The sequence below is a fragment of the Heloderma suspectum genome, chromosome 4, assembly GCF_057233095.1.
Source record: "Heloderma suspectum isolate Gila_16-S chromosome 4, 16-S_ref, whole genome shotgun sequence".
In the NCBI taxonomy this organism is placed as follows: domain Eukaryota; kingdom Metazoa; phylum Chordata; class Lepidosauria; order Squamata; family Helodermatidae; genus Heloderma; species Heloderma suspectum.
The window spans coordinates 169371906-169394856 of NC_139461.1; the positions used below are offsets into that span (position 1 = coordinate 169371906).

Here is a 22951-nt window from a genome sequence, read left to right on the forward strand (position 1 = left end):
CGCTCCTTGAGGTCCTTCTCAGACCTGTTCCTTAAGGTCCTTCCCAGACCTGCTCCTTGAGATCCTTTACCTAGAGATGCTGGGGTCCCACCTGGGACCATCCACATGCCAAGCATGAGCTCCACCATGGCGGCATGGACCCTGACTATTTTGGGCACATTCTCGGCAGCTTCTTTTGACATGTGCACAATTGCCAGTGTTTACGCACTTTCTCCAGTCAACTCGCATTAAGTACAACATGTGTACATACAGTGTGTGTGTGCACACCGTTACAAATCACAAACCAGGGAGTTAGGTTGGTGTGCAGTATTTAAAGATTTGGTATCCTGAGAAGGGCCACTGTTGCAGAGAGTGGGTAGGTCAGAAAAATCTGTTATGGAAGTGACTGCAGCTCTTTGGTTTCCAAAATACCTTCTTGAGGCAGATCCCTGTAACATCTCTGTATACTTTTTGCAGGCCTACAGGCACTGCTGCCAGAGTACTTGCGAGAAGGTTTTGTGGCTGCTGCCCTGAGCTACATCACTTGCAATTCGGAGGGGGAGCTGATCTGCCAAGAGAATGACTGCTGGTGCCAGTGTGGGTTTAGTTTCCCACAGTGCAACTGTCCTGAAGCTGACATCCAGGCTATGGAAGAGGGCCTCCTCCAGATCCAGGAAGTTTGGGAGAGTCACAACCAACAGTTTCAGGAATCAGGTGAGTTTTGGAAATGTGGATTTTCCAAAACATTGACTTTACCTATGTAGACCCGGATGTAATTTCTTCTTTTTTAGAGAAATGCAACTGGTTTGAAAGTGCCATCAATGTGTTAAGTACAAAATACCTTTTTTTCTGTCTCAGGGCCAGCTCTGAAAACAAAATGCGTTCTGCATGTTTCCACCATGGTCAGTTTGAACTGAGGAAAAGCTGGCAGTGGAGGCCACCAATTGGCTAGTCCTCATGATGTCACCTGTACACATTTTGTCCCAATACCTGAAGCAGTCTGAGATCGTGACATCAGTTGCAAATCTGAACTCACAGCACAGCTGAAGAAGCCACTCTGCCTGTTCTTTAAAATCTTACATTCCTTTCTCACCAGGGAATTCCAAATTCAGGGAAATGGTCGCATTGTGATTTGGGAAAATGTGTTGCACCTTCAGTCCCTAGGGACATCAGTTACAGCTGCCTTTGAAAGAGAGTGCCATTTATTCAGTGAGAAGGACAACAGATCCTTCTCTGTTGTCCTTCTCAAATCAATAACTGATTTTGGCCTATCTTTGCACATTCCAAAGAGGCAACCATATTTTCTATTTCCTGTGGCATCTGAAAGACTAACACATTTATTGTGTATAGAGCAGCCTTCCCCAGCCTGGTACCATACAGACATTTTGGACTACAACTCCCAGGATTCCTAATCATTGGCCATGCCAGCTAGTGCTGCTGGGAGTGGTCTCTCCACTTCTAATACTAATGAAGTTCATTGCTTAGTCTTTATGGTGCCACAAAACTCTTTGCTGTTTTTATTACTGATTGATTGGATTTGTACCCTGCCTTTCTACCAAAAATGGCACTCAATGGCAGCTTACAATCACTGATGATAAAAACAATAAGCAAATACAACAGAGGAAAAAGTTGCTGTTTTTAACTTCGGAAGTGTGTACAGGGGTCTTGAACCAGGCACTTTGGCAACTGGGCTCAAGCACCTTACTCTATGTCACCATGGCAGCTTGCTTGGAGAAGGAGCTGCTGACCTGTTGCTGCCGCTGCTCTCTGCTGCACTGCAGTACCACCCCTGCAGGCAGTGATATTTCAGATACCAACTCAGCAGGGATCAGGTGACAGCCTGCCATTAAAAAGCCACGCATTCCATGAAAAGGCAAGTATTTCTGAGCTACCTGTACTCCTTTACTGTAGACACTGGCTGGTGCAAGCCTGAATGAACTTGTGGAGGAGGACGCTGCTCTGAGAATTGTAGGATTTGTCACACACAGCCTTGGCACTCCTTCTCCAACCCCTCTTCTCTCTGTCTCTCTCTGTCTCTCTCTCTCTCTCTCTCACACACACACACACACACACACACACCTTGCACAGCTATTAATCCTTGGGATTTTCAGACTGGAGCCTCCTAATCCAGTCAAGACACATCATAGACCTGTCCTTGAAAGGGGGCAGCAGCTTCCAGCAGAACTCTGCTTATTACATTTGTGCCCTGCTGCTGCCCCTCCCTCAAAGGAGCTCTGGGCTGTGCTCTCCACCCCCCTCTTATCCTGAAAACAACCCTGCGAGGTAAGTTAGGCTGACAGAGAGTGACTGGCCCATGAATTTAAAGCCAGGTCTCTCTGGCTTAAGTTGAACAGTATAGCCACTACGCCGCACAGTCAGTGGCTTGCACAATGCTGCTATAATGTTTTAGTGCAATCTAATCCCTAGATCAGGGAGTCAATGTGGTCTGGAAACATCTTTGTAGGGACTTTGCTCTCAATGTATCAGGCAGTCTTGGAGGGAAATGCAGAGGTAGTCCACCCAGTGCAATTGCATGCAAGTGTAACAGCTCAAGCAGTACAGGTGTAGCCCAGGCAGGTAAACAGCAATGGACTGGTAGGGGAAATGGGTGTGGCTAAATCCACCCCCCCACCCCTGCTGCCATGTAGCTGATGAATGCTATCAGGAATTATGTGACCAGCAGCTGGATTGGGCCAGGAACCATCTGCATGGCATGCATTTGTGTGTGATTACTCTGAGCCAGCTACGAATACACATGGAAAAGCTGGCTTGCATCTGCATATGCCTTTAGCGGGATCAGGGTGAAAATAAGATTGGATTTTTATCTATTTGGATAACTGTGTAAATGTTTTCCACGTTTGTTTGCACAGGAACATGAATAAAAAGCATTCGTCTTTCCCCAGATGTCTGATAGTCGAGGCACACTTTTTCCTGACTTAAAATGGGAGGCCCATTTCACTCTTACACCTGAAATGGTTTACTTTTATTAGGTATAGAAGTAAAACGTATGTGAACTTAGACATATGTGAACATATGTACACATTGAGGAGCATGAGTCAATGTTCTGAGCTTGCTGGGAAGCGGTGTGTGTGCATGCGTGTGATTCAGCTGCCTTTCTGCATCAAGACTGAGTAAATGATCCATCCACAGCCAATGCAGAAATGTGACAGAGGCTGATTAGAAGGAGGTAAGACCAGTACAGTAAATCATACAGAGAGATGGTGGGCACCCTCCACTGTGGATGGGTGGAGCCTTAGCAAAGGCTAACAATAAAAAGATAGGCCCTTCCCCATGGAGCTTACAGCCCAAAGGGTGGTGGGTTCAGAAGCTGGGCAGCCACCTGTCAGGGATGTTGTAGCTGCACCCTGCACTGCAGAGCCTGCATTGAACAGGGGTGGACTAGGTGATCTCCAAGGTCCCTTTCAACTCTATGATTCTATAACATTCAACACAGGAGGAGGCTACAGAGGAAGATGGAGGCGAGGGTAGTAGAGGTACTGCACGTTCAGTTCAGTTGCATGTACTTGAGCTTGCTTTCAGTAAGGGATGAAGACATTTTTATTCACTTTAAATATGAGCTCATATAAAAACAGGGTGGTCAATACAATTACATCAAATACACGATACTTACAGAGTTTATAAAATGTATGCGACTATCACAGCTCCTAAAACAAGATGCAAAATATTGGATTCATCTTCAATAACATTTATCCAACTAAAATTGTTTTTCCGATAATTTATTTCCCAGTACTGTATGAATTTCCAAAGAATGTCAAGGTGCTGGGGTTTTTTTTTGCAGGGGGGGGGGATTGAATTCTTCCCTTCCTAAATCTAATATGGTATGTCAGCTTTAGTAAATCTATTGTAAGACAGCAATTATTTAACCACTGCTGAATGGAGGTTAGAGATTAAAGCTGCCTTCCTCTGCAGATGAATTGTCCCTCCTTTCCCAACCCCTTGGGACAATTATTACCTGCTATGCTAAAGGAGAGGTGAAATAAGCTGAGCAAGGTGGCTTGTGGCTCCTGTCTCCTCTCCATGGGAGCGTCAGAATTCTCAATCGTCAGAGCTTGGCTTACAAGTAACTAGCCTTGATGTGATGTATGTCATGTGTAGCCAAGCTTGGAAACTACTCTAATATTTCATTCCTATGTTTGAACTGTGACTGTTTGATTCCAGAGCTTAAAACCTGAAGACTGGATTTTGACAAGAGTGTCTGAATTTAGTGTCTGGGCTGAAATCCCCCCCCCACACACACACACAACCCCGGCTCCGATTTCATAGCCCCCTTTGCAGGCCACAAAATTGGTGAGGGCTGTTTCCAGGAGTTGGGTGCACAGCTTGTTTTGAGAGTGGAACTTGTGGAGCTCCTTTAAAGCTCCAATCAGTTGATGGTTGTCATCTCTCCCTACCACCACCCTGGATTCTCCTTCGAACAGGGCATTCTGGGAAAAAGATGACAGCCACCTGTTGATCAGAGCTATGTGGGAGTGCTAGTGAGTTTCATCTCTCCCTCCTGAAAATGTGAAGGAAGGAGGTGGTTATGTCCCTGAACACACATTCCCCCTCCCCTATTCTGCCTGAACCTTTGGCAGCTTGAAAACTCAGCCCAGCTGTAGTCTGAATCAGGTCGGACTAAGTAGGAATCTTGGTTGTGGATGGTGTTAATCTGACAGCGATATCCACATTCATAGAGGTTCAGTTTTTTGGCACCTGAAACATTTGGTGATCTTTAAAAACACACACTTGAAAACTAGAATGTCAACATGTAAGTATTTATGGAATTTAGAGTTATTAATTTAAATTTTGGGAAATATGTTGAATTTTTAATAAAGCAATTTTTTTCAATTTTAGTCAACATTTTTTGTTCACACCCTCTTGTGAGAGAATGTGAGGCAGTGAAAAAGTCAGAAGCTGATGCTTAGGATGTAATGCAACTCCTGCCACACAATGACAGTGGGATGCAAAGGGGTTTCTTGGGAGTCCAACTTTTCTACACAGGGCCACTTTCTAAGGCTGCAGTCCTGGTCCCTCCACAGACAAAGTCAGTATAGGAAATATTCCAGGACAGTTATATAGCAGTTAAGTGGACATGACATTGCATTCCGTTCTAATATTCCCTTCGTTGAGGGAGGGGCTGTACAACACAAGCTTGGAGACAAATGGAGTGTTAGAAGCATTGACCTGGTTCGCACAACACAACAACCCACGGTGGGTTGTTACCCTTGTTTGTTTCAGAGCGGCTTGTTGTGTTGTCCAAACCAGCACAATGGCTTGCAGGTGGGTTGTTAACCACGCAGAAGCTACCCTGAGAACCCATAGCTTGTTGGGTTGTTCAGGATCGCTTGTGAGAACCCAGCATGATAGTTTGTGCGTGGCTTGTTTGAAAGGGCTATAGAGATGCTTGGCAAGGTGGCAAATTCCCCGAAAAAGTCATTTTTTTTTTTTGTCTGTTACATTCTGGGTTGTTGTTTGTGTGGCCCTCCGTTTTGTATTTCCACTGCAATGCGCAGCCAGGCCTTTCACCCCAGCTAAGCAGCTCCTGCCTCTTGCCTTGAGAAATCCAGCAACTCCCTCTCTCCTAAGCCTTTGCATGCAGCCCCAGATCTGCTTCTGCTTGTAGAGTATCCAATCCACTGCAACTCCAAGTCTTTGTTTGAAGCAGGGTTGGAATTGTGGCTCAAGAGTAAGGTAGGGTGGCCACTTACGAATTGCCACAAAAGGGGAAATGCATAACAAACAAAAAGAGGACACAAATTTGCATAACATTTGCAGGTGCTCATTTATATGTATAGCTGCAAAGTTTGAAATGATTACTATAATTTAAATAGAAATGCATTCTGTCTCACCATAGTGGGGAAGACTGTGACCAGGTGACCTGTCTGGTGTCCAGGTGTTGTTGGTGGGCAACTTCAAGCCCCAGCTGAAGCAGACTTGGGCTGGACAGCTTTTCAAACAGAAGACTGTCTTCAAAATAGAAGACAGTTCTCTGGCAGCCCATTCAATACAGGACCATCCACTGTAAAAGAGGACACATAAGGGAGGCCCCCGTGAATGAGAGGAGGCCACTGTTATCTGTCTACATAATCCAGATTAATACAACAATGTACCACAAGCACACGACAAGAACTGGACCTGTGCACAGAGCCCATTACAAGCACATGATTTTATCCACAGTCTTCACATCAAGCCACAAAACGTGTCATCTGCATATATGTAGCAGATTATCAAGGAATGAATTAAACATCTGTAAAATGGGTAAATTCGTTTAGCCTGTCATTAGAAGATAGGCTAGACAAAATCACCCATTTTACAGAGTATACTAGCAAAACGTAATGTTCTAAATATGTCTGTTGTTTTCTGCTAAGCTAACATAAGTGAAAGGTTAAATACTCCGTCCCCAAGAGAATAATAGCCAAATAGGCCGGGCCTTCCCTTTAAAACAAGTGGGCAGGCGGGGCCAGCCCCTCCCCAACCCCCTGAATCCCACCCCTAGCTTGAAGTGACTGGCTTCCTTACCTTGTGGGGTCCCCAGCACAACAGCAGTGGACCCAGCATGGTTGGGGACAAGAGGATTATGCTGGACTCAAATGAAGCCCCTTGGCTCCCTGCTCTTTGTGCATGGAGAAAGGGGGATTGCAACTTATGTGCAAATACACTCCACAGAATCAAATGCTGAAGCTTTTCCTGGACTGCACGGTTTCAATCTCTAGGGAGGGGTTGTGTATTTGAATGCTGCCTCATGGGAGGGAAGATAGCCTGTTAGGGAGAAAGCTAGGCTGAACTATCCTCCTGACTTACCAGTTTCCTGTGCACAGGGAGTTTCTTCTTGGGAGAGCCTTGAAACATGCAAATTCTCCACCCCCACCAGCAGCCTGAAGTAGTACAGTCCAGGACAAGCTTTGCCACTTGGTCATCTCCCTTCCGAAAGAAGCCGCGGCATCTTGATGTTGTTTTCTAATGCTTTTTTCTTGCTGACATTCCCTTCCATCCTGACAGAGGAACTTCAGTCCCTGGTGAAGAAGCTCCCAGTGGACCGCTTCTTGAACATAACGGCTGTCTCCCAATTCTGGGCAATGGATCTTGATATTCAGCATCGCTATCAGAAACTGGGCACCACCTTGAGGATGCTGTCCAAGAAGACCCATTGGATTGTCCGGCGCCTTTTCAATCTGGCCAAACGCTGCCACAGGCAACCTCGCTTCAGACTCCTGAAGGAGAGGTCTGGAATATTTTTAGTTGGGTGTCTTTGGCCTCAAACCAAGACAGGGCTGCAGCCTTGATGTCCTTGGGCTTAAGCACGCCTGAACTCTCTGTTGGGGTGTGGCCAGTGTCCTTTGGGGTACTTGTATGAAGCATTCTGAATGGGAACTATTATCTAATATGGAATCTGAATCCCTGAGAGGCCTAGAGATATTCCACAGGTCATGCAGAATGAAATGGTAGAAAGAATGAGAAGTAGTGGGATTCTGGATTGTAGCACTTCAGATGGTAGGTGGGATGTGTCTGTATGCGTGTCATATATTTCTGAAATGCTCCCATGTAAAAACAAACTTCCCTGCACATGGTAAACTAGCATGTTACCAATTGCTGATGTCTGTTCTGTGGAACTCCAAGACCTGAAATATGGGATAACCATTATGTGATTATGGGAGAAGTTGAGAAGAGAAGACTGAGGGGAGATACGATAGTGCTCTTCAAGTACTTCAAAGATTGTCACAGAGAGGAAGGCCAGGATCTCTTCTCAATCATCCCACAGTGCAGGACATGGAATAATGGGTTCAGGTTACAGGATGCCAGATTCTGGCTGAACATCAGAAAAAAGTTCCGGACTGTTAGAGCAATACGGCAATGCAACCAGTTACCTAGGGAGGTGGTGGGCTCTCCCACACCGGAAGCATTCAAGATGAAGCTGGACAGCCATCTGTCAGCGATGCTTTGACTTGGATTCCTGCACTGAGCAGGGGGTTGGACTCGATGGTCTTATAGGCCCCTTTCAACCCTACTATTCTATGATTCTATGATAAGTCCGTTAAAGTAAGGAATAAAAAGGAGTGGGCATCTCTTTCCTTGCCTTTCATGCCAGGTATGGCATAAAACAATCAAGATCCAAAGGCAGGGGTGAATAACTTGGTGCCCTCCAGATGTTTTGACCTACAACTCCCAGTATCCCTCACCATTGGCTGGGCTGGCTAGGGCTGATGGGAGTTGTAGGCCAAAACATCTGGAGGGCCACATATTGCCCACCCTTGTAAAGGAAATCATAGGTATGAACAGCAGAATTTATTGACAAAACACTTTGAGCTCAAATATGCACACTGCCTGTTGTTGTTGTTGGTCAGTCATTAAGTCGTGTCCGACTCTTCATGACCCCATGGACCATAGCACGCCAGGCCTTCCTGTCCTCTGCTCCCTCCCGGAGTGTGCTCAAGTTCATATTCATTGCATCGGTGATGCTATCTAGCCATCTCATCCTCTGCCGTCCCCTTCTCCTTTTGCCTTCAATCTTTCCCAGCATCAGGGTCTTTTCCAGTGACTTTTCTCTTCGCATTAGTTGGCCAAAATATTTGAGCTTCAGCGTCAGTATCTGTCCTTCCAATGAGCACTCAGGGTTGATTTCCTTTAGGATGGACTGATCTGACCTCCTTGCAGTCCAGGGGACTCGTAAGAGTCTTCTCCAGCACCACAATTCGAAAGCATCAATTCTTCGGCGCTAGGGATGGCGGAGAATTTCTCCACGAATCTTCGGGAGGCCGAGCGCCGAGGCATTCGGCCCCCCGAAAGTGTTGGGGAAATTCTCCGCCGCCCCCCCCCCGGGATGGGACTTACCGTGGGCGAATGTCCCTCTCGGCGGCAGGTCCCGGCGGCGTTTCGGCGGCGTTTCGTGGGGGTGGGGGCGGCGGCCGGTCTCCCGACCAGCTCCGCCGCCGCCATTACAAAATAAAAAAGTAAAAAAAACAACAACACACACCTGTGATAGGCTACGTGACGATTTACGTAGCCTATCACAGCTAGATTTCCAAAGTCAGTCGTGATAGGCTACGTAAATCGTCACGTAGCCTATCAGGGGTGACTTTGGGAAAAAAAAAAGCGCGTACACAAATGGCGGCGGCCCATGGGCGCTGCCATTTGCGTTCCTTATTTTGGCACGTCTAGTCTACGTAAAGATTTACGTAGACTACGGCGAAAATAAGGGCAACGCAAATAGCGTTCCCTTATTTTCACCGTAGTCTACATAAATCTTTACGTAGACTAGACGTGCCAAAATAAGAAACGCAAATGGCGGCGCCCATGGGCCGCCGCCATTTGTGTACGCGCTTTTTTTCCCCTCAAAGTCACCCGTGATAGGCTACGTGACGATTTACATAGCCTATCACGGCTGACTTTGGAAATCTAGCCGTGATAGGCTATGTAACTCGTCACGTAGCCTATCACGTTTTTTTTTTTTCCTTCACTTTTTCTTTTGCGGCCAGGGAGACGGAGCGCTTCTCCCCGGCCTGAATTCAGGCCGGGCGAGGCAGGGCGCCTCCCCCCCCTCGCCTGAACTTCGGGGGGAGAAGCGAAGCGCCTCCCCCCCACCGTGAAGCAAGCTGCGGGACAAGGTAAGTCCCTTTCGTACATCCCTATTCGGCGCTCAGCCTTCCTTATAGTCCAGCTCTCACAGCCATACTTTACTACTGGGAAAACCATAGCTTTGATTATACGAACCTTTGTCAGCAAGGTGATGTCTCTGCTTCTTAGTATGCTGTCTAGGTTTGCCATAGCTTTCCTCCCAGGGAGCAAGCACTTTTTAATTTCATGGCTACAGTCACCGTCTGCGGTGATCTTGGAGCCCAAAAAAATAAAATCTGTCACTGCTTCCATTTCTTCCCCTTCTATATGCCAGGAAGTGATGGGGCCAGATGGCATGATCTTCGTTTTTTAATGTTGAGTTTCAAACCAGCTTTCACACTCTCCGCTTTCCCCCTCAACAAGAGGCTCTTGAGATCCTCTTCGCTTTCTGCCATTAGCGTGGCATCGTCTGCGTATCTGAAGTTGTTGATAATTCTCCCGGCAATCTTAATTCCAACCTGTGATTCATCCAACCCGGCGTTTCTCATGATGTCCTCTGCATATAAATTAAATATGCAGGGTGACCATATGCAGCCTTGTTGTACTCCTTTCCCAATTTTGAACCAATCGGTTGTTCCATGTCCCATTCTTACTGTTGCTTCTTGACCCTCGTACAGGTTTCTCAGGAGACAGGTAAGGTGGTCTGGTACTCCCATCTCTTTCAGAATTTGCCACAGTTTGTTGTGATCCAAACAAAGGCTTTAGCGTAGCCAATGAAGCAGAAATAGATTTTTTTTGGAATTCTCTTGCTTTCTCCATGATCCAGCGAATGTTGGCGATTTGATCTCTAGTTCTTCTGTCTCTTCGAAACCCCGCTTGTATTTCTGGTAGTTCTCGGTTCACATACTGCTGAAGCCTAGCTTGTAGGATTTTGAGCATAACCTTGCTGGCATGTGAAATGAGCGCAATTGTACGATAGTTCGAACACTCTTTGGCGTTGCTCTTCTTTGGAATTAGAATGTAAGCTGACCTTTTCCAGTCTTGTGGCCACTGTTGAGTGTTCCAAATTTGTTGGCATATTGAGTGCAGCACTTTAACAGCATCATCTTTTAGGATTTTAAATAGCTCAACTGGAATACTGTCATCTCCGCTAGCTTTGTTGTTAGTAATGCTTCCTAAGGCCCACTTGACGTCACTCTTGAGGATGTCCGGCTCAAGTTCAGTGACTGTAGTGTCATGGCTATCAGGGACATTCAGATCTTTCCTGTATAGTTCTTCTGTGTATTCTTTCCACCTCTTCTTAATCTCATCTGCTTCTGTTAGGTCCCTGCCTTCTTTGTCCTTGATCTTGCCCGTCTTTGCACAAAAGGTTCCCTTGAGATCTCCGATTTTCTTGAAGAGATCTCTAGTCTTTCCCATGGTATTGTTTTCATAGATTTCTTGGCATTGTTCATTTAAGAAGGCCTTCTTGTCTCTCCTTGCTATTCTCTGGAAGTCTGCATTCAGTTGGATATATCTTCCCCTTTCTCCCTTGCTTTTCGCTTCCCTTCTTTCCTCAGCTACTTGTAAAGCCTCATCAGACAGCCACTGTGCTTTCTTGCATTTCTTTTTCTTTGGGATGGATTTAATTGCTGCCTCCTGAACAATGTTACGGACCTCCGTCCATCGTTCCTCAGGCACTCTGCCTGTCAGGTCTAATCCCTGAAATCTATTCCTCACCTCCACTGTATATTCATAAGGGATTTAGGTCATACCTGAATGGTTTAGTGGTTTTCCCTACGTTCTTCAATTTAAGCCAAAATTTTGCAACAAGAAGCTCATGATCAGAGCCACAGTCAGCTCCAGGTCTTGTTTTTACTGACTATATAGAGCTTCTCCATCTTTGGCTGCAAAGGACATAATCAATCTGATTTCGATATTGACCATTTGGTGATGTTCATGTGTAGAGTCGCCTCTTGTGCTGTTGGAAAAGAGTGTTTGCTATGATCAGCGTGTTGTCTTGGCAAAACTCGATTAGCCTTTGTCCTGCTTCATTTTGTACACCAAGGCCATGCTTGCCTGTTATCCCGGTGATTTCTTGACTTCCTACTTTAGCATTCCAATCCCCTATGATGAAAAGGACATCTTTTTTGGGTGTTAGTTCTAGAAGGTGTTGTAGGTCTTCATAGAACCGATCAACCTCCGCTTCTTTGGCCTCAGTGGTTGGGGCATAGACTTGAATTACTGTGATGTTGAATGGTTTGCCTTGGATTCGTACTAAGATTATTCTATCGTTTTTGAGATTGTACCCCAGTACTGCTTTTCCTACCCTTTTGTTAACTATGAGTGCTACTCCATTTCTTCTAAGGGATTCTTGCCCACAGTAGTAGATATAATGGTCACCTGACTTAAATTCGCCCATGCTTGTCCATTTTAGTTCGCTGATTCCCAAGTTGTCGATGTTCAATCTTGCCATCTCATGTTTGACCACCTCCAGCTTACCTGGATTCATTGATCTGACATTCCAGGTTCCTAAACAATATTGTTCTTTACAGCATCGGACTTTCTTTTCACCACCAGACACATCCACAGCTGAGTGTCCTTTCGGCTTTGGCCCAGCCGCTTCACTCTTTCTGGCGCTACTTGGAAATTCCCTCTGCTCTTCCCCAGTAGTATATTGGACACCTTCCGACCTGAGGGGCTCATCTTCCGGTGTCATATCTTTTAGCCTTGTGATATGTTCCATGGGGTTTTCTTGGCAAGAATACTGGAGTGGGTTGCCATTTCCTTCTCCAGTGGACCACATTTTGTCAGAACTCTCTGCCATGACCTGTCCGTCTTGCGTGGCCCTGCACGGCATAGCTTATGGCTTCACTGAGTTACGCAAGCCCTTTCGCCACAACAAGGCAGTGATCCATGAAGGGGTGCACACTGCCTATTTTACATAAATAAAAATGTAAATACATATGTAAATAAATACACATGATTAGTAATTGCAAATGTTTAATAATCACATAAAATGGAAAGTGGGTCCGTTAAATACTGAAGTAATTTCCTTTAACCATTTTGTAGATACCTTAACAGCTTAAAAACCAAGATAAATACTTCCTGATGGCATGAAATACTAAGTTACAAGCAGGAAAAGTGTTGTCATCTGTACTAATCTTAAGACTTTAAAAAATCTGTACTGTGATTTATATTTTTTTTAATGTTGTTTGCATTGTTGTTCTTGCGTTTGATTAAGCAGTCAGTCCTGCCATCTCTACCACCTCACTTTGCATAGCTTGAACGTAACTGTGGAATGGCTCCTTGACTTTCTTTAGAAGGGGCAGTGGGGTTGCAGAATCAGTGAGAGAATTGTCTAGGAATCACTGATGAGGAATGTCTTTGCAAAAAACCCTAGGCCAAACTTCTTTGAAAGCACAAGTAGCAAGGGACAGAGTTTCCGCACCCTTCAGTAGTGATGGTCAGCCCCTCACCCCCGCTCCCCACTCTGATGAATGGATGAAGTGGGCAATTTCTGGTGCTCTGAAAATCCTTGAAAAGTATATGAAGGCCAGTGCAGACCTCTGGGCTTTTTTCCACACCAGATACCTCCACTGAGAGTTTTGTCCTTCCCCAAACTCTTTTGGGTGCCAGAAAGCTTTCCCTCCCTTCCCGCTTCTTAAGGGAGGCGTAGAGAGGATCCTACTTATGATGAGAGCAAGACAGGGAGGTTTCATATGTTCTCCCCACCCCCACAAAGTCATCTGAGGGGTGGAGGCAGAGTGGGGGCCCCAGGGCCACTGGAGGGACCTTGGAGAATGCTTGGCTCTTTTCACACTTCTTTTGTCATGGTGAGCACTACGAGGCTTAAATGTGCAAGAGCAATATAGCATTACCGTGATGGGTTCATTTTGATATGGGACAAGGTGTAGATCTGGCCTAGGTTGCAGGAAGACTTGTGTCATCTCTGTCATGCCTCCTTACCTGCCCCTTCCTCATGGCTGCCAGGGATAAGCAGATCACCCCCATTCTGTTATTGTTCCATGGGTTCAGTTTGCCCCGTGTTCTGCGCTGCCTGTCTTTGGGTTTAACGTGGAAATCTTCTAAAATGTTGAATGTTGAATTGGTACATGTACAGTTTGATACACTTTGTGTATTTTGAAGAAATCATCATAGCTAAAAAACCAAATCTCAGTGTGATCATAGGATCACATCAGGGTTTTTTTTTGTGCCATGATTTAACCAAGCGGATATACATGTGGGTGCATTAACCTGTAAGAAAAAGAAAAATACACATCGAAAACTGCAGCAAACTGCACATGTGTAACAGTCTAAAGAAAATGACACGAAAAAAATTGGTGGATTGCTGACACATCCCTACTTCTCCAAAGAAAAATCCAGAGGAAAATTTGGGAGCAATCCTATGGTCCCTGGGGGCGGGCACGCTACTGATGGGGCACTGGATATTCTGGACAGGACCAGCCTTAGGGGTGGACTGCCTGGACCCTCACACCAAGGGTGCCAAGGGGGATGCTGAGCTTGGTGACTCAGTGTTTGTTGAGTGAACTGTCTGCAGTGAGGTATGGCAAAGGAAAGCAGTGTGCTTCTTTCCCTTCCTGCCCCCATCCCCCAACATCTGCATGTTGTTTGGGTACTAAATCTAAAAATGAACTTCCATTGATGAGCCCTAAAGTATGTTCCTTTGTCCATTTCCAGTTTAATGACATTTGTTTTAGATAGAAAGCAGCAGAACACAGCTTTGTTTTGAGACAACATTACCAAGCGCGATAGGAACTGCACATATGATAAAGGACTAGAGATAATAATAGAAGGCATTGTAAGCTGGCCGGCTGGGGTGGGGGCAGAAGTCAGAGGTGCTCCTTGCCCAGGCGTTATTTATCCCAGGGCCATCCCTGGCTGTGGACCTCCATCTCCACCCACAGATCTCCTCCTTGGGTGGCACTGGAGCTTTCTGCCACTGTGGCTGCCTCTGCCAGTACGGGGGCCAAAAACAGGGCAGTTTGGGGGTGTCAGGGTGGCTGAGTATCCACAGGGTCCTCGGCCTCCCCCACTCCTCTGACATGTCCTCAAGCAGAGCCAGAAACTATGCCAGCCCAACAGATGGCGTAGTAAAGTCCCTCTCATTGGAGGCAATGGGGACACATGTGAACAAGAAACAGCTTCTCCCAAATTCTGCCCTGGATGGTGCAAGTCAGCAGGACTTACGAAGTGGTGGCTCCTGCACCATAGACCTCCCCACCCCGGCCACCATCTTCAGATTGCTCTGTTAACCACCAGCCTGCCTGTTGCACAGAAATGCCAAATTCTCAGGAAAAAGCTCAGGCTCTGGAAAAAGCAGACTAATCCCATGTAAAGCACAAACAAATTTGTTCTCAGATATTCTCCAAATTCTCCACTGTAGATTTTTATGTCCTATAGTTGTTCTCTGACTGCCCAAATATTTGCTAATATCTACTATCCGAAATCTGCATTTGACATCAGATATTTAATTTCACCATTTGATAACAGGCATGACTGTACTTGATAGTTGACCTGTACTGGTATTTAGTATTGGACTATATGTGGTAGTTGGCAGATAACAGATCACAGCACTCAATATGTGATGATATTTTGACAGTTGATAAAGTACAATATTTCATAAGCGATGCTTTGCAAAATCAACAAGCAAGAAATTTCAGCAAGGCTACGACTGCATCTTGTGGTCTCTGGGAGGGAGTCCCACAGGCCATAGGAAATTGTGGATTTCCCCTTCCAAGGTGGATAGAGGTACAACCTCAGAAGGGGAGACCTGACCTCGCAACTCTCCTTCTAGCCACCGAGGAGTTTTTCACAGCCCTTGCTTCTCCAGCAGAGCTCCAACAATGGTAGAGGGAGGGGTGTATAAGAATTTCCGCTCAGTTTACAAATCACTCGAAAATGCTCCATTTGCAAACCTGAATGCAAAAGTGAATGGGAGTGCATGTTCTCTAGAAATGTTCACAAATTCCCAAACTTTTGTATGCATTCACAAAATGTGCACCTTAAAAATGCACAACTTTAAAGTGTGCATTTTTTTAAAGTGGGAGAAATGTATGCACTTTAAAAAATGCACACATTAAGAAATACACACTTTTAAAAATGCACAATATTAAAGTATGCATTTTAAAAATGCATATTTTTAAATATTCATATTTTCACACTTTAATGGGAGAAAGTGCACTATTTAAAACACAATATGCACTTTTAAAAGTGCATTTTTTAAAGTGCACATTTAAAAAAAATACACCTTTAAAACATGCACATTGTCATGTTTTAGTCAATGGGGGGAAACGCATACTTTTGTATAATACGCATTTGAGCAAACTGAAAAAAATGGTCGCAAATGAGAGTGGGAGTGAGCTGAGCTGAGCTTTGACGTAAGGTTTGGAGAATTTCAGCGAGCTCAAGCATCTCTGGTTCTCCCATCCCTACGAAGAGGCAGAAAGGGAGCATTCCATGTGCATGTTGAGGGTGGACTGAGAATCTGCAGGAACCATAGTCTTCCTATGCTTCCACCTCCCCCACACCCAGGAATCGGGGGAAATGCATGTCAGCCTTGGAGCAGGCATACGTCATTTCAGCTCCCATTGCAAACACTGGGAGATACATTGTAAAAGTTAAGGGCAAACAATGAGGGTCTGGGGGAGAATGCTAACACCACCCTTCCCTTCTTCCCTGCCAACATGAGCCCAACGGTTCCTGCATGAGGCAGTTCCTCTGCCCTCAGATTTCCCACCTAAACCAGCAGGATTGCTTTGCCCATTTTCATGTGTGGATTCAACTTTCAAATATGGAATTCCACTCTCAGAATTTGGGGAGATTTCAAAGATTTGCCAGCTTAACCAAGCAAGGCCCATTCTAGCCCTCTTAGGGTTTCCTTGGAGAAGAATGCCACTGCCCTCTCCTGGGAGTGGGTGTGGGGGAAGCTCTGTTCCTGCTGCATTGATAAGACGGCTCATTTTTCTTTTCCTCTCCCTTCCCTCTTGCAGGCCCTTGACCTACTGGTGGAGCCGTGCTCAGTCCCTCCTCTACTGCAGCGAGAGTGCTGTGCCAGGGACGTTTGTGGAAGAAAGCCTCAGCTGTACCTGCCCCCACGACCAGCCCTCCTGCCAGGGGACCATCCCCTGTGCCTTGGGGGACGGTCCAGAATGTGCTGCCTGTGCAGAGGACAACGCCACCCAGTGTGGCTCCTGCAATCCTGGCTATGTGCTCACCTTGGGACTGTGCCGCCCAGAGGTGGCCGAGTCCCTGGAGCACTATTTAGGGCTGGAGACAGACCTGCAGGACTTGGAGCTCAGGTACCTGTTGCAGAAGCGGGACAGCCGCATCGAAGTGCACTCTATCTTCATCAGCAACGACATGCGCCTGGGCACCTGGTTCGACCCCTCCTGGAGGAAGAGGATGCTGGTGACCCTGAAGAGCAACAAGTACAAGCCAAGCCTGGTCCACCTCATGCTGGCCCTCTCCCTCCAGATCTGCCTCACCAAGAACAGCACCCTGGAGCCGGTCATGGCCATCTACGTCAACCCCTTTGGGGGTAGCCACTCAGAGAGCTGGTTCATGCCCACCAACGAGAGTGGCTTTCCTGACTGGGAAAGGACTAACGTGGATGCCTCTGGCCAGTGCCAAAACTGGACCCTCACGCTAGGCAACAAGTGGAAGACCTTTTTTGAGACGGTCCACGTCTACCTGAGGAGCCGCATCAAATCTCTGAATGACACCTCCAACGAGACCATCTTCTACGAGCCCTTGGAGATGGACCCTTCCAAGAATTTAGGGTACATGAGGATCAATAGCTTACAGGTTTTTGGCTATAGCCTGCCCTTCGAGTCCGATGCCATTCGAGACCTCGTCCTTCAGCTGGATTACCCGTACACTCAAGGCTCCCAAGACTCTGCCATTTTGCAGCTGATTGAGATCAGGGACCGAGTAAACCGTCTCTCTCCACCCGGAAAAATCCGCCTTGACCTTTTCTCTTGCCTGCTCCGGCACAGGCTCAAATTGGCCAACAACGAGGTAAGTCGGATCCAATCCACCCTGCAGGCCTTCAATGCCAAGCTGCCAAACCCAGTGGAGTATGAGACTGGCAAACTGTGTAGCTAGCCTCGGGCGTGGGGCAGCGCAGGGCTGTTCTTGTAACCCTGGAGGAGAGGACTGGGGAAAGAGAAGTGGAGACTTCCAAAGGCCTTACTTTCATGCCAGCTGTGTGCTTCAGGGGCCAGCTGACAAGACTCCAGTGTTTGCAGGGTCCATGGCGCCAAACTTGGGGATGAGTGATTGCACAAATCTCTGGAATGACACAGCCCAGAGGAGGCCAAAGTGCAGTGCTGCTGCAAGAACATACACAGGCACGTGAAGGATCCAGGAGAGGATGTGGGGGGAAAAGAGTGACTGATGGCAAAATGGTGGCAATAGAGACTTTGACTTTTGTGCTCTGGTACTCTGGCCAGTAAGCCCTCAAACAGGGATGGGGAGAGGAACAGCAAAAGGGCTGGACACCATTCTTGCAAGTGCTTCAAAAACACCCACTGAGGAGAACCCTTCTTTGGTCCCTGCCTCCCTTGGTGCAGTTTGCTTTTGTATTGTTTTTATGGGTGTTTCTAACAACGGCATAGCCTTTACATTCTCTTTGTTTCTTTCTCAAGCTGCCATCCTAAGCACACTTTCTTGGAATTCAGCTCCACTGCTGTCAGTGGGACTTGTTCCTCCCAAAGAAACGAGTTTAGGAAGAGAGGTTCAGCTGCCTTGCTACTGCCCTGCTCCACATTTCCATACAGTTCCCTGATCCATTCCTTTCCTTTGCGGGGTGAGATCCTTCTGGTAACTGATGAGTGGGAGCACTGGGGGCATGCAAAGTGTGCCCGAATTGTCCCTGTCTCCCACCCATTACCAGGGAACACATCATACTCTTTTCCTGTTCCACTCATGTTACATGATCCTGTCACACCTAACTCATTTCACCAGGAAAAATAGGACCCATGAAGAGTACCTGCGGTGACACCTAGGCAGTTGTTGTTATATGTGTATTTGGAGCCCAATGGAAGATTGGCCTTTCAAGCTTTTATTTACTTATGTATTGGTTTTAATTGGTTGGCTTTTTAAAACAAGTATTCTACTTTTGCAATTTTTTTTTGGAGTGGGCTATTCCATTTCCAGTTGACTGTTGCAGCTGAGTTATACATCTTAGCCAAATGTATGTTTTACTATATTTTGTAAGGGCAGGGGAGAAAAATAGTTTTTTTTGTTTTTGGAGGAAAAGAGGAAAGCAGTAAACAATCATGATCCTCTAAATGACTCCTTGAACAGATGCAGTCTGTGTGGTGTTGTGTGGGTGTGCATGCTATACATGTGTGCGCCATACATGTGCACATTTGTGTAAACCTGTGGGTGGAAAGAAATATGTGATATGGGGTTTGTGTTTTTGCACTCATGCTCCTTAAACAACATATGTTTATTCCAGCAGTAACTTTAGTGGTAAAGCACCTCACCTTTGCACCATCAGCTTACTCTTTCCTGAGCTGTGAGTGCAGACAGTACAGAAGTGAAGTTACTGATAGAGTAAGCTACTACCGTTTGAGAATGTGAATACCCCTCTATTTAGAGAAGGGAATTGATAGAGAGTGTTGTGTGAGAAATGTAAAAATAAGAAGGAAATTAGATAAATCTGGTGTCCCTATGTTGTGTATTCCCCTGCTCCTCCAGAAAGATCAGGGTGCTGTTTTTTAGCCCCACAGCAACCTCTCTAGTAGTAGGAGTAATGAGGGATGGTGACGTTTCCACAATCATGCAGTAAGCTTGTGCCAAAGCAAGGAAATTATTGTCCTGGCAACCACCTAGCTACAATTGTGTGGCATGTTATAGGGGTGGGCACAAATTGGGTTCACAGCAGCAACTGGCCAATCTCAATATTTGTTTGTTTGATTGATTTATATCCCGCCTTCCCACCCCAAAATGGCAGTCATTGGTTCAGTGGTTTGTCAAACTCCAGCACGGCTCTTTCCCTCCCTCTCATTTCCTTGCCAACTGCAGTTTGCCTGCTCCCCTCAGCCCATCTTAGCCTGCATTCTAGGGCTTCTTCACATAAGGTTTTTATCCTGCAATCAAGATTGGTTACTCACGGAACTTTGCAGGTCCTCTACATGACGTTGTCAACCTCCGGTGCCTCTCCCGTGCTTTCCAACCATTTCCACGGCTTTATTTCAAATGGAACTAATGAGCTAATAAAAAGAAGCAGTTTGAATTTGTCCCTGTAAAGAGGAAGTGGCACTTTAACAACAGCGCCATCTAGTATAATGAACCATATAGGACTTGCAGATAAGGCCAATCTTCCAAAAAAACCCAGGAAATGTGTGTGAAGGAGCCCATCTTAATCCTGCAAATAATCTGGAAGCAGAAGGTTCCCAGTAAAGTTGCGGGATAAAACTGATGTGGAGAAGCCCCTAGTGAGCAGCTGATGCCCACTTGACCCTGCCTTGCACTCATTCCCTTTCCTTCTGGACTCAGCCATTTGGACGCTTAGCGGTTACACCCTTCCTTGTGCCCCCTTTTCCTATGGTGTTTCTGCTCAATGGAATACCATTCCCCATGAAAAGGGGAAGGAGCTTCTGGTGCTGTAGTGAAACCATCTCTGCCACCCCCTCCACCCTTCCCGTTAACTGCCTAGATCACTTCCTATGGTCTCTAGGATGGCTGGCCATGAATAAGCCCTAATGTAAATATTAGGCATGATAGCTAGATGGAATTCTCAAGGCCAGAGATTGTATGCTTTGAAAATCAGATGGTGGTGGTGGGTCAAACAAGAGGGGAGATCTGCTTCCTTCATGCCCTGCTTGTCATCTTCCCAGCAGCAGCTGTCTTTCCACTCTCGGAAACAAAACACTGGGCTAGGTGCACCCTTGTCTAATCCAGCCAGGCAAGTTTGATGTTCTTATAAATGGAATATGACTCCAACTGGTGAGTTGTTTTCCTTGCTTTTGGCACACCTGAACCATCTTGGTCTGTAGCAGGGGCCAGAGTTTAATCCAAGTCTCTGCTCTGCTTCCTTTCTGCAAGTTAAAACTTCACCTTCTCTGGACTGCGGCGTGAAATCCTTCAGAGATGCTGAGATTAGCAATTAAGCCGCTCCCTTGACTAATGCCGGAGTTCTTAAGCATTGCAGAGGAAAGCACACCTGCCAGCTTGCTGCGAATCCCAGTTACTACCCCTTTCATACACACCTCCTACAGTATGTGTGTGCGTGCGTGCCAAGAGCGACCTGCTACCGTGACTCTGCCAAGCAGCTGCGCACTCTCATTCTGTCCTTGTAATACACACTTGCTGCTTGTTCCAACTATACCCCAGGAGAACTCACCTGCCTGCCATGAAATTGAACACAGCACTGTGTCCAATTAAAATTCTCTAGGAATGTCTAGGAAAAAAAACACGCTTTCTATGCTGTTGGTAGAACTAGCATTATCAGTCCAGTGATAATGCAATCCAGTGGCATCATAAGGGATCCCAATCCATCATCACAGCCAATCCATTTCCTTTAAACATAGGAGACATTGTAATTAAAGCAAGCCTGACAGCTACTTGGCCTTTTCTTGGAAACCTCCAAGGTAAGGAATTCCACATTCTCTTTTAATGGCAGCTGGCTGGCCACTATGTGAACAGAATACTGGACTCAGTGGACCCTTGGTCTGATCCAGCAGGGCTCTTCTGATGTTCTTAATGGCTACATTGTTGAACTGAGCTTTTAGATCGGGGATGGCCAAGTGGAAGCCCATGGGCTACAACCAGCCCCCACTCCAATTCCATCCAGCCCCTCTACTGTCTGCACCACATTGGAAGGCCAAGGCACCCTTCCAAGTGGGAAAGGAGAGACGGGCCCCAGGCCTCCAGCCAGGAAAGCAATAGTTGCTTGCCTGTGTCCTCAAATAGGTCTGACATGGGATACAATTTGGTGGAAAATAAGGAGACATCTTGGTAGCCAAATCGCTTGAATGGGTCCCAGTGTTGACAAATTCACCCACCCTATCTGTGTGCATACTAGGGGGCAGTTGGTTGTTTCTCTCTCGCTCTCTTTTACTGGCGTGCTCCTGGTCTTTGCCAGTATTTTCTACCTCTTAGACGTCGTGCCACCTTTTGAAGACCAAATTAATCTCACTGAACTTGTATGCATCCTAGCCTATGTTGAATTCTAACACACAAGGGGTCTTGACATGACCTGAGCGACGTCAAGAAGGATTCATCTCTGGGCAAAGGAGGCAGTGACTAGGAGGCCAGCCATACCAAGCCTCCTTGCACAAATAGGCCAGGATGATGCTCTTTGACCTCTTATAAAAGCTTCCAGATCAGGCTGGGTAAGATTTGCCCTTGTGATACACAGACTGCAACTGCCCTCAACTGCCCACAAAGGTGGTCTCATAGCTTAGGAGAATACGTTTTGGATGATCCCACAGCACAGGCCTGTCCCAGAGCAGGGATAGCCAACCTAGTGCCTTCCAGATGTTTAGGACTTCAACTCCCAGAAATCCCAGCAAGCATGGCCAGTGGTCAGGGATTCTGGGAGTTGTAGTTGAATAATCTGGGGAGTACCAGGCTGCCTACCCCGCCTTATAGGCAAGTACTGACTGCGTCTCTATGTAAATCTTTGCTTTGACTTTGAGAGGTTTCTCTTCCATCCCATATTCATGTTTATGGGTAAACGTTTACTCATGTTTATGGGTAAACGTTTGTGTTTTCTGTTCCATTTGAATCAGAGGTGGGGCTTGGTTAATTTCTCTTAATATTTGTTTCAAGAGGTTTAACATTTATTTTAATCAAAGATGTCAAGCAGACTGATAACAATAGAAACTTTAATTTGTATAACATCAAGCCATCCCAAAGCAGCGAAAAGCAAAGGTCAGGAATCAACAGCATTCAAGAACCCTAAATGATTCCTGCGCCAGATGGCTAGTAGAGGAGAAACCTTTACAGCCCTCCCCCCCCCCCACAGATCTGCCAAGTGGGTCCATCTTGGAAGGATGCTCCACAACTGCAGGGGATCTGTTCAGAACGCACTACTCCTACCTCCTGCATAGAAGAAAGGATCTGTTCAGGAGATCTTAATGGCAAGAGGCCTGATAAGGGCAAAAGATTGTTCTTTCATGTCTGGTACTGAGAGGGCTCTGCACTATATTCTCCAATCCACTTTGGGAATACCATTGTCCTGTTTTAGTACTCCAGCAGTGAGGGCACAGGACACTGAATTTTAGAGGAACAGACTGACTCAGGACAGGAGTTCAGGAGCAGTAGCAAGTAGGGGTTCCATATAGCAAGGGTTGGATCAAGGCCATACAAGAGCTGGCACCAATAATGGGTGAATGGCCCCAGGCTCGACTCAGACTAGGACCAGCCATTATGAGCCAAAGTTCCCTCCCCCAGATTTTTAAATTCA

General features: G+C 46.4%; 1 protein-coding gene across 1 annotated transcript in view; it reads left to right on the plus strand.

The window, feature by feature from the left end:
- The window catches only part of BRINP2 (BMP/retinoic acid inducible neural specific 2), a 141722-nt gene extending 122534 nt beyond the window's left edge, over nt 1-19188 (plus strand). Inside the window, exons 6-8 of the mRNA XM_084848181.1 lie at nt 457-693; nt 6979-7201; nt 16524-19188. Of these exons, the coding sequence (XP_084704307.1) occupies nt 457-693; nt 6979-7201; nt 16524-17637 (1574 nt within the window). The 3' untranslated portion in view covers nt 17638-19188. The remainder of the gene's footprint in view (nt 1-456; nt 694-6978; nt 7202-16523) is intronic.
- Nucleotides 19189-22951: the final 3763 nt, after the last annotated feature.